Below are 11,782 nucleotides of genomic sequence, written 5' to 3' on the forward strand. Positions count from 1 at the left end.
ACACAAATACATTTTATTTGGAGATTACATTACATACAGATGAATCCCAAAGTGGTGCGAGATCAATAATTAAATATATCTTCAGTCAAACTGAAAGGAAAATAGTTTGTAACACACAGCCAATTGTTCATATTAAAATAACCTTATTACTTGTTTTAACCCTGTAACACCCAACTCGTCAAAAAAAACCCCCAGAAAATTCTGATTTTTTGTTTTATTATTTTGTGTATTAACCCTTATAACACAATCCTTTTTTTTGCTACATCATGTTGTTTGTTATATATTTTTATGATATATTATTTGTTGCATCACATTTAATACATTAGGCATTTTTAGCAAGTTTTTTTTAGACAATTTTAGACAAAAAACATAGTTTTGTTCATTACATTTTGAAATTATGGCAAGTATTGATCATGTTGATGAGATAGCGGTCTCAGAAACTCATGTAGCAAATATGATGCAAATGGCATTATAGGGTTAAGGATGTGACCTATAAAGCAAGATGAGATGATACTGATAATATAACAGCAGTTTTTCTGTTGAGTTGATGTCGATCAGCACAATTTGATAGAAACAGCAGAGATTCGGATGCTTATTATTTTTTGAAACTTAATCCCCTTCTTTATTAAAATGCACCTGCAGAAAATAACCAAATAAAATACAATAAAATAAAATGCATAAGATGTGAGATTAAGACAAATAATCTTGTAATAATGGTTTTGTAATTATCTCTGGTTTAAGTTGTAATTGTTAGTTTCCTCTTCCTGGTTTAAAGTTCTGTTCCTTGTTTGCCTAATCTGTATCTCACTGTTTGTCTTTGTAATTCTATTATTTTCTTTTTTTTTCATCCGGTTAATTTGTGTTTTATTTTGAAGGTTAGTTTTGTGTGTAGCTTGTTGGGTAAAAACCGCACCTTTTGCGTTTTAAACTTCTGAACCTCAGTCCTCTGCTGAATCAACATTTAGTACAAGAAATCTAAAGTAATTTCAGCATAATCACTTGCAGTGATATCAAGTATATCAAACATTAGAAACTCAACATTCAGGTTTTTAAGCTTTTATACTGCATTACTGAGTTATGCACTTACGGCAACTTTATCCATCTGTGTTTTATTCCCTAAAATGAGAGAAGAAAGTCAATTTCAGTTACAAGTGAAAATTCTAAATCTTTAACTTTACATGATTAAATTAAATTTACCTTTAGTTCTTGTCCATGTGTTGACTGTCACAGCAGCTATTGAAAGTGCTGCTAAGCCCACAGAGACAATAATGAACCTCGAAGATACAGAAAAATCTGTAAAAAAGAATGAAAACATATTTATTAAAATAATTTGGGTACAGTTTTCAGTTATTTTTAAATTTCTTTACTTTGAAGTAAGGTACCAACTCTATGGACCCATATTTGTCTCAGTCTGAAGGTGAGGAGTAACTACTGGATGTTGCATGCAGTTAGCTAGCTATTAGGTAGTATCTGCTTGTGGATTACTTTGGCAGTTTCTTGAAGCTGTCCAGGCTAAATTTGAGCTGAGGAAGGACCAGACAATGCGTAACACCATCCTCAGACATGATATGCAGCTAGCTCTCCCAGGCCCGCCATTTCTTTGCCTATTGCCAATACAATACACTCACTGCTGGATACAGTTCCACACGTGGTGGCTTGGAGCGAAGGTCCAACTACAGGCCTCCAGAGGGACCTGCCCCCAAGAGAAAGAAGCCTCAATCCTCCTAGCAGTGAGATTGAGAGGAGATGGCCTTGAGTGGCTGTGTGAATGTACGCATATTGTTCTGAAACAACTGCAAATCCTAAGCCTACAGGTCAAATGCTTCGTGTACATTACAAGTCAGGCAGCGGATGCCTTTTACCACAGATACACTGGGATAACAATGCCTCACCTAAAGTGCTGCACGTCAATCAGCTAGCTGTTCACCTTTCTCTGCAAGCATTGCCAAGCATGCTCCTTTATGCCTTTCTCTAAGTGGAAATGATTACACCAGTTCCAGACAGAGCTGCAGGACCTTTCTCTGATTGCAGCGGCCCCTCAGTGACCAGCAAAGCAGTGGTAAACAGAGATAATCAGTCTGTTGGCAGCAAGCCCCTGGCAGCTTCCTCTCTGCAGGGACCTGCTCTCTCAGGTTAGCCTCTGAGTTTTTGCGACCCTCCCTTCACATCTTAGAAGCTGAAGATGGAGTCCTCTGTGTCAAGCCTATTTACTACATAACAACATTGACCACACTTAGAATACATGTTTATGCGACCAGTTGCTTCCCTGCTTTGTTAATCTAGAGCCCTGTTTAAATAGAGGCTCATTCACTAGATTATGAAGGTTATCTCACTGGCCTAGAGCACCAGATTTTGCTTTCCCACAGGTTATAAAAGCAAACTCCACCAGGAGAATATCAGCCTCAAGGGCCTTTTTAACGGGAGACAGCTATTTTGCCTTCGTTGTACACCTTTGTTCAGTTCTATCGTCTGGACATGACATATATATTGTACATATATTGTACTTGGTTTTTGTTACTTTTGTGCCACCTTGAAAAAACATTAAAGACAAAAAATAAATAAATAAAGATCTAAATAAGCAATGTGTTTGATGATTTTAGTAGTAAACAGTTTATCATGATGTTACCTGTTTCCTCAACTGCCAAGATCTGATGCTTGAAGGTGAACTGCTGCATTTTTCCTGTGTCAGTATCCGTTACTTCACACACTATGTTATATCTTGATGGGTAAATATTGTGAGACTCCAGAAAGGACAGAGTGGTGGAGCAGTCAGTTTGTGCAATCCGTGTTTGTTTGTTGTCTTTGTCCACATATTGACCCTTAATCTGCCACTTCACTGTGTGATGACACTCGTCAGATGTCGACACAGAGCAGGTTAAAATGACCTGATCCGTGTCCTCATGTTCAGTTACTGTCAAACATAATTTGTGACAAAAACGGCACAAATTAGTCATGTTATTTTGATAACTTGTACTGTTGTGAAATCTGTTTATGTTGTCCTAGTAAGGCTACTATGGGGGCAGCCACTAGAGGTCGCTAGAATACGGGTGTGTATATGTGTTTTCCAGAAATTGATGTAGCCACGTACACTGCTGCTACAATTCAATAAAAAGCGGTTCGTGCTTGAGAACCCTGCGTCTTATTGCCTCCGATCATGACATGGTGTCAGAATTGAGAACTTCACGCCGAGTTACACGAAGAAATGGCTAAATTTGGACCCCCGGAGCCGTTCGACTTTACACAGCCGGCAGAGTGGCCGATATGGCGGCTGAGATTCTCCCGTTTTCGAGTGGCGTCCAAGCTAGGAATGGAGAGCGGCGAAGTGCAGGTGACTCGCTTCTTTACTCCATGGGGAGAGATGCTGAACCAATATATGGCTCATTTGTGTTTCCTGCTGCTACGGTGGCCAGGCCAAGTCCGCAGTTTGAGTATGATCTGGTTATACAAAAGTTCGATGAGCACTTTGTCCTAAAGAGAAACGTTATTCACAAACGGAGCCAGAGGGCCAGGGAGACGGTCGAGGCTTTCGTGCGGAGCCTGTACGAGCTCGCGCAGCACTGCGAGTTTGGCGACAGTAAAGATGAGCAGATCCGGGATCGTATCGTCATTGGATTAATTGACAAAGATGTTTCACAAATCTCCAGCTCGAGGCAGACTTAACTCTGGATAGAGCCATTCAACTAGCACGCCAGAGTGAACAAGTCAAACAGCAAAGTGCAGACCGAGTGGAAAGCACGGTGAATGAGGTGAAACAGAGGCATTATAACAGCATGAGAAGGAGTTACTACCAACCTCATTAGGTATGTGAGCAACAACATGGTGAGAGTAAACCAAAATGCCAAAGATGCAACAGGGTGCATGACAAAAGAGAAAACTGCCCAGCCCACAATAAAAGATGCAGAAAGTGCAATAAGTTGGGACACTTTGAAGTTGTATGCAAAACCAAAATGCTAAAAGAGGTCAGGGCTGAGTCTGTAGAGGACTCAGATGAGGATTCATTCTTCATAGGGGAGCTTTTCCTGGGAGCAGTAATTGAGCCAAAAACAACAGTCATCGAGGAGTCAGGCTCAGATGCCGACTGGGACATTGAGCTACTGGTGAATGGCAGTCCAGTTGATTTAAAAATTGATACAGGTGCAGACACCACTGTTATGACAGAAACTACCCTTAATAAGCTAAAGCAGAGACCCAAACTTATCCAGTGTAAGCCAACTGTGTACAGCCCTGGTGAAAAGTCAAGTGCATGGGTAAATTCCTTGCTACTACAGAGTACAAAGGCCAAAAGTACCAGTACTGGATTACAGTTATAAAAGGGCAATACGCAAGTAACCTACTGGGGAAGACAGTGGCAAAGCGCATGGGACTAGTCGCTAGAGTTAACAAAATCAGTAGTGACTTAACAGAGGATGTGTTCGGAGAAATTGACCTGCTGAACTGTGAACCTGTAAAAATCGAGCTGACCGAAGATGCAGTGCCGTACAGTGTAACCACCCCACGCCGGGTGCCTTTTCCTCTCCTCCCAAAAGTGGAAAAGGAAATAAAGCGCATGCTCAAACTTGGCATCATTGAGGAAGTCACCGAGCCAACAGACTGGTATGCACCAATGGTGCCTGCTCCAAAGCGCAACAAGGATGAGGTCAGGGTGTGTGTGGACTTAAAACGTTTGAATAAGGGAGTAAAGCGTGAACGGTACATCTTGCCCACATTGGATGACATAACTCCCAAGTTAGCAGGGGCTAAAGTTTTCTCCACTTTGGACGTCTCCAGTGGGTTCTGGCAAATACCACTGGATCCCAGCTGTCAAAAACTAACCACGTTCATAACTCCCATGGGCAGGCCCTTGGTGCCTTTGATCAACTCTTTGATAAAACGCCACTGAGATGTCAGAGACTGCTGATGCAACTGATGTGATTCAATGTCACTGCTGAGCATGTTCCCGGTAAACAGTCAGTGGTGGCGGACGCACTCTCCAGACAGCCACTGCACGGATGCTACCCGTCCGAGACAGACAGCCAGGTCAAGGCATATGTGAGCAATGTAGTGACAAGCAAACCTATCAAGTCACATAAGTTGGAGGAAATTCGTAGAGCTACACAGAGGGACCCAGAGCTTCAAAAAGCAATCATCTTCATCAGACAAGGGTGGACAAGAATGGCAAAGAGCTCACCACTGCAAGGCTTTTATGCAGCCAGAAGCCACCTTTCAGAATCAGATGGTCTAGTGCTCTACCACGATCGCATTGTAATTCCCACAGCACTCAGACCCAGTGTCCTTGAGCAATTACATGAAGGCCACCAAGGACTAACTAAATGTAGAGAGCGCGCAAGATCAACAGTGTGGTGGCCCAACATTGGACTTCAAATGACACATAAGGTGAGGTCATGCAACTTTTGCAGAGAGCACAAGCCTACACAGTGACGGGAACCTCTCGTGACTACTCCTCTGCCCAATGGCCCCTGGCAAAGGATTGCAGCTGATTTTTGCGAGCTTGAGGGTAAGAACTTTCTTGTCGTTGTTGACTATTTTTCAAGAGACGTTGAGATTGCTTCCCTCACTACAACAACCAGCAGACAGGTCATTAACAAGCTTAAACACATGTTCGTTAGATGGGGCATCCAGTTAGAACTGGTCAGTGATAATGGGATGCAGTTCACATCATCAGAGTTCCAAGATTTCAAACTGAGTTATGGCTTCACCCACACTACGTCGAGCCGTCATTACCCCCAGTCAAATGGAGCTGCTGAAAGAGCTGTCCAAATGGCCAAGTACATTCTCAAACAGCCTGACCCCTGCTTAGCCTTAATGAGTTACCGCTCTACACCAATTGCAGCAACCGGTGCAAGCCCAGCTCAACTTATGACAGGACGTCAAATCCGCACCACCGTTCCAGTACTTGAAAAGACATTGCTGCCCAGTCCAGTCAATAGGGACACGGTGTGCCAAAGAGATGCTGCAGCTAAGGACTCTTACAGATTCTTCTACAACCGCAGACATTCAGCTCGTCCACTTCCTGAGCTTCTCCCAGGCCAGGATGTTGTAGTGAAGCTTGACGGGGAAAAGGGGTGGACGACTCCAGCCAAGGTCATCAGGAAGTCTAAGGAGCCGAGATCCTACTTGGTGGAGATGGCGAATGGAAATGTGACTCGCCGCAACAGACAACACCTTCAGCCTGTCCCAGGCACCGCTGATCCTGAGGAGCAGCAGCAGAGCACTGTTCCAGCTACTCCGACTACTCCAAATAAAGGGCCGGCTGCTTCCCAAGAACCACCAGTAAGGCAGGCATTGCCAATCCCTGTCCTGGGGTCTCCTCTCTGCCCTACCACACCTGTGAGAGTGACTTCCAGGGGGCGGGAGATTAAAGTACCTCTCAGATTCAGAGACTGAGGACTATCTCCTTTCTATGTTCTAAGGGCAGAATAATCCCTTATCAGGACTGAGGGTAGTCTACCCCCGTGGTGTCCTGCTTTCTGACAACACTGTTTTATGTTTAAAGTACTTTTGTTAAAGGGGGAGATGTTGTGAAATCTGTTTATCTTGTCCTAGTAAGGCTAGCCACTAGAGGTCGCTAGAATACGGGTGTGTATATGTGTTTTCCAGAAATTGATGTAGCCACGTACACTGCTGCTACAATTCAATAAAAAGCGGTTCGTGCTTGAGAACCCTGCGTCTTATTGCCTCCGATCATGACATGTACTCTACATGTCTAAAGGCTAATTTACACTATGGAGACCTACTCTCATTAACTGACACAGATTTAACAGTGTCTGTGAAGCTGGATTTAAGAAAAACATGTTTAAATTTTAAGTGTTTAGAACATTTTAGTTTAGTTTAGCACCATTTTGTGCCAGTGCAATAAATGTAATAAACCTAGTTACGTTTGGACTGTGATGCTGCTGTCAGGGTCCTGGGACTGGGCGACCCAGGATCCCTGAGCAGTTATGTATTATATTATTATTATTATTATTATTGTTGTGTATTTTGGTGTTGCTCCCCCTTCCCTGTGCTTGTGTATATGTGTGTGTGGGTGGCTGAGCACTTGTTTATAGGCGGCGTCAGGCCTGGAGGGTGTGGCCCTGCAAGGGGACTGGCCACACCCGAAGCCACACACCTGCTGCTGATCAGGCCTCGTCGGGGGAGCTACTTAAGAGAGTCTTGGAGCTCCCACCAACGCGGGATCATTGCTTGGGACTCCACGTTAGTTACCCAGTTTAGGTTTTGGTCGTGTAGTGTATGCCTGCCATTGTTCAGTGTCCTGACTGCTGCCGCTATTGTTTCCCGCAGGAGGAGCGTGGAGGGCTTAAGGAGCAGCGAGCACCGGGAGTGCAGACACGGGAGCAGAGAGCACTTGGAGGACACGACACGGGAGTCTGGGGAGAAACACGGGGATTTATTGTTGTTTGATATCACCCTCTGTAAATAAACACTGTCTATACGTAGAGCACCGCGCCTGGGTCCTCCTTCCCCACTCCTTCCACGGTGTGCCATGCCAGACCGTGACAGAATGATCCCGCCACTTATGGACCCAGCGGTCTCCGAGGAGAGGCTCAGGAGGGAAGTTATGGATGAAATGTACCACCTATGTGAGGTGTGGTGGGAGAAGCCAGCGGAAGGTTTGCGTCGCGCCGTGGAGAGGCGGCTGCAGGAGATGCTTTTTAAATTCCCCTGGCTGGTGGACTCCCTTAATGCAGTGGTCCTGGACTTCTTACTTTCCACCCTCCACCTCCACTCTCCTCCTCAGGCTGCTCACCGGCCCGGACAGCTGGTGGATTCACAGCCTGAGACGCCGGCCCCGACGTCTACACGGAAACGACGTTCGCGCCGCCAGCGTTCCTCACCGCAGCCACATCCACGGTCATCTCAAGAGCCGGCTGTGGTGAGTAGTACGGACAATTTTCCATTTCCCTCACCATCTGTGTTTGTGTCTGCAGTGGACGAGCTGACAGCGCAGGTAACATCACCTCGGTCAGAGGTCTTCACACCACTCGCTGCTTCACCATCTGCGGTTGTGGCGCTGTCGTCATCTCATCCGCATGCAGTCATCCCTCAGCCATCTTCTCCACCAGCGGCAGCCTCCATTCCACTACCCACTCCAGCAGCCCTGTCCGGAGGGGGCGACCTCACACGCGTCCAACGCCTGATGGACTGGGTAACTCACACCACCAACGCAAGGGCAAGAGTGGTGGGGTTAAATGCCACCAACCTCGGCCAGCTCAAGGGAGTTTCCGCCTGCCTTTGCACCCTGCGTAAAGCCCGGGGGGTAGTGCAAGCTCGGGAAACCTCAGACTTCGTCCAGCTGCAGCAGGAGCTCAGCATGCCCGAGCAGGAGCTCAGCGAGCCGGAGGAGCCCGCACCGCCAGCTGAGGAGCTCAGCGAGCAGGAGGAGCTCGGCATGCCCGAGCAGGAGCTCAGCGAGCCGGAGGAGCCCGCACCGTCAGCTGAGGCGCTCAGCGAGCCGGAGGAGCTCAGCATGCCCGAGCAGGAGCTCAGTGAGCCGGAGGAGCCCGCACCGTCAGCTGAGGCGCTCAGCGAGCCGGAGGAGCTCAGCATGCCCGAGCAGGCGCTCAGCGAGCCGGAGGAGCTCAGCATGCCCGAGCAGGAGCTCAGTGAGCCGGAGGAGCCCGCACCGTCAGCTGAGGCGCTCAGCGAGCCGGAGGAGCTCAGCATGCCCGAGCAGGCGCTCAGCGAGCCGGAGGAGCTCAGCATGCCCGAGCAGGAGCTCAGCGAGCCGGAGGAGCCCGCACCGCCAGCTGAGGAGCTCAGCGAGCCGGAGGAGCCCGCACCGCCAGCTGAGGAGCTCAGCGAGCCGGAGGAGCTCAGCATGCCCGAGCAGGAGCTCAGCGAGCCGGAGGAGCCCGCACTGCCAGCTGAGGAGCTCAGCGAGCCGGAGGAGCTCGGCATGCCCAAGCAGGAGCTCAGTGAGCCGGAGGAGCCCGCATCGCCAGCTGTGGAGCTCAGCATGCCCGAGCAGGAGCTCGGCGAGCCGGAGGAGCCCGCTCTGCCAGCTGAGGAGCTCAGCGAGCCGGAGGAGGAGCTCTCGCTGCCGGCCGAGGAGGAGCTCTCGCTGCCGGCCGAGGAGGAGCTCTCGCTGCCGGCCGAGGAGGTCAGCGGACCGGAGGGACCTCCACGTCTAGCGCGGCCTCCTCGCCGTCCACGTCCGGTGCGTCCACGTCAGCCATCGGCGCGTCATGGACCTGTTGCCACGCCTCGCTGTTGCTCACCGGAGCAGCGACGTTGCCATCGGACCCGTGGCAGGCCGCTAGAGGGGCAGCGCCGCCGCCACCGGACCCGTGGCAGGCCACCAGAACCGTTCTGCCGCCACCGGACCCGTGGCAGGCCACCAGAACCGTTCTGCCGCCACCGGACCCGTGGCTGGCCGCCGGAGGAGCAGCGCCGCCGCCATCGGACCCGTGGCAGGCCCCCTGAACTGTTTTGCTGCTGCCGCCGGACCCGGGGCCGTCCGCCGGAGCTGCTACGTCGCCGCCGTTGGGCTCGAGGTAGGCCCCCTGAACTCTCTTGTTGTGTTGATGGGCCGCCTGTGACTGTTTGTGGCATCTTTTCGTTTTCTTTTTGCACCGCTGCGGGATGCGCGGTCTGACTCTGAGACTGTGGACTGGGTCGGTTTGTTGTTTTGTTGTTTTTGCTTGTTTTGGTTCTGGCCCCCCGTCCTGGTTCCCCCAGCCGCCCGCCCTGGGTTGGTTGTGCTGTTTTTTTGTTTTGGTTTTGGGGTCGTCGGGAGCCGACCCTTAGAGGGGGGGTACTGTCAGGGTCCTGGGACTGGGCGACCCAGGATCCCTGAGCAGTTATGTATTATATTATTATTATTATTATTATTATTATTGTTGTGTATTTTGGTGTTGCTCCCCCTTCCCTGTGCTTGTGTATATGTGTGTGTGGGTGGCTGAGCACTTGTTTATAGGCGGCGTCAGGCCTGGAGGGTGTGGCCCTGCAAGGGGACTGGCCACACCCGAAGCCACACACCTGCTGCTGATCAGGCCTTGTCGGGGGAGCTACTTAAGAGAGTCTTGGAGCTCCCACCGACGCGGGATCATTGCTTGGGACTCCACGTTAGTTACCCAGTTTAGGTTTTGGTCGTGTAGTGTATGCCTGCCATTGTTCAGTGTCCTGACTGCTGCCGCTATTGTTTCCCGCAGGGGGAGCGTGGAGGGCTTAAGGAGCAGCGAGCACCGGGAGTGCAGACACGGGAGCAGAGAGCACTTGGAGGACACGACACGGGAGTCTGGGGAGAAACACGGGGATTTATTGTTGTTTGATATCACCCTCTGTAAATAAACACTGTCTATACGTAGAGCACCGCGCCTGGGTCCTCCTTCCCCACTCCTTCCACGGTGTGCCATGCCAGACTGTGACAGATGCATATAATATTGTACCTGTTTGGGTGTGCTTGGGAAAATAAACACTATCTTATTGCATAAAATAGTCCTGATTGCGTTTTGTGACGTAAACTGATTGTGGCGGTTAGTCAAAGTTTCTGATTTTAGCTTGTCAGTCCGGTTAAACACCTGTCACCTGACTCAAACAGGCTCTTCTACACACTGAACCCTGAACATTACAGCTAACAGGTGGATTTTCCATTTCACTGCAGCTAGCCAAACAACAAAAAAGCACTTACTGCTAAAGAGACTAATTGAGTGGATGTGTTGCTGCCAGGTCAGTACAACAGTGATCACCTTAGACTGCTTTTCAATTTTAGTGTCCTTGTTTTACACAGAGTTACTGGTCCTGTTACTAGTTAGCTAACAAAAATGAATTTGGAGCAACCAACCAGGTGACATCAGCTTCTGTACTGGCACAAGATGTCGCTGAACATGTTCTAAAAGCTTTACCCAACTAAAACACGTATTTCTTAAATCCAGTTTCACAAACGGTGTTAAATCTGTCTAATATAATAAATCTGTTTAATATTCTAAAAATAGTTTAAGTTGAAAAAATATTTTGATGTAAATACTCACCAGTAATGACAGAGAGAACAACCAGTGACTCACGTTCCCGAGCATCCTCAACTTGTGCTTCTTCTGATTTGTATTGTATACAGTAATAAAGACCAACATCCTCAACTGTGACGTTCTTTAGAACCAGAGAGCAGTTCGCTGTAACACTCAGTCTGTCTGATTTAGTTTCGCCAACCCGTCCAAGTCTGATCAGCTCTACTGTTGTTTTGTTTGTTGAACCAAAGACCCAAGTGGTGCCATCACAGTTATTCTGCTGATCTATCACATTTAGACAAGGCAGAGTGACGTCATCTCCAACTTTTATAAACATTGAGGTATCATTTTCTGATACTATTGTAAAAATTGAAGAGAGAAATCAAAAATAGATTAGAATATAGCACTTTTCAGAGTGAAGATCATTTTAGGTAAAGGTTTATGATAAAATTTTGATATTGTAATAATATAGATAATATTTAGTTTGACTGCTATTTAAATGTTTCCTGTATTCTTACCTGCAATCTGAATCATCAGCATCAGACATAAAAACATTTGAATCCATCTGAAATCATCCATCGTGCTTCTCTGTCTCACTTCTTTCTTATTCTTGATCTCAACTGTCACCGTCTCTGAACTGATGCATCTTTAAGACTGTTTGTACTTCCTGTCATTACTGACACTTCCTGACCACAGCCCTTAGCAATATTATTTTATATTTTCTTTTGATGTCATGTTTTATAGATGGACTATATCATCTTTTTACATCTCTGAAATTCACGAAGGTGTTTTTTATAAAGTGAAATTATTATAAAGATAAATTATATTAACATTTACCA

At 47.5% G+C, this 11,782-nt stretch overlaps 1 protein-coding gene and 1 pseudogene across 1 annotated transcript; one reads left to right on the forward strand and one right to left on the reverse strand.

Moving 5' to 3' along the window:
• Positions 1-236: 236 nt before the first annotated feature.
• On the reverse strand, positions 237-11,537 carry LOC146558292 (uncharacterized). The gene is made up of 6 exons (XM_085246561.1): positions 11,462-11,537; positions 10,971-11,300; positions 2,627-2,911; positions 1,198-1,293; positions 1,088-1,116; positions 237-636 (listed from the first exon to the last, which is right to left on the reverse strand). The coding sequence occupies exons 1-6, from the start codon at positions 11,520-11,522 to the stop codon at positions 610-612; spliced, it is 828 nt and encodes a 275-aa protein (XP_085102687.1). The 5' UTR covers positions 11,523-11,537; the 3' UTR covers positions 237-609.
• LOC146558293 (uncharacterized) lies at positions 7,177-9,423 on the forward strand (annotated as a pseudogene).
• Positions 11,538-11,782: the final 245 nt, after the last annotated feature.

Source organism: Mchenga conophoros, linkage group LG15 (assembly GCF_057382185.1).
Source record: "Mchenga conophoros isolate Kocher_MC1m ecotype Shallow Benthic linkage group LG15, M_conophoros_male_GT1.1, whole genome shotgun sequence".
Taxonomy (NCBI): domain Eukaryota; kingdom Metazoa; phylum Chordata; class Actinopteri; order Cichliformes; family Cichlidae; genus Mchenga; species Mchenga conophoros.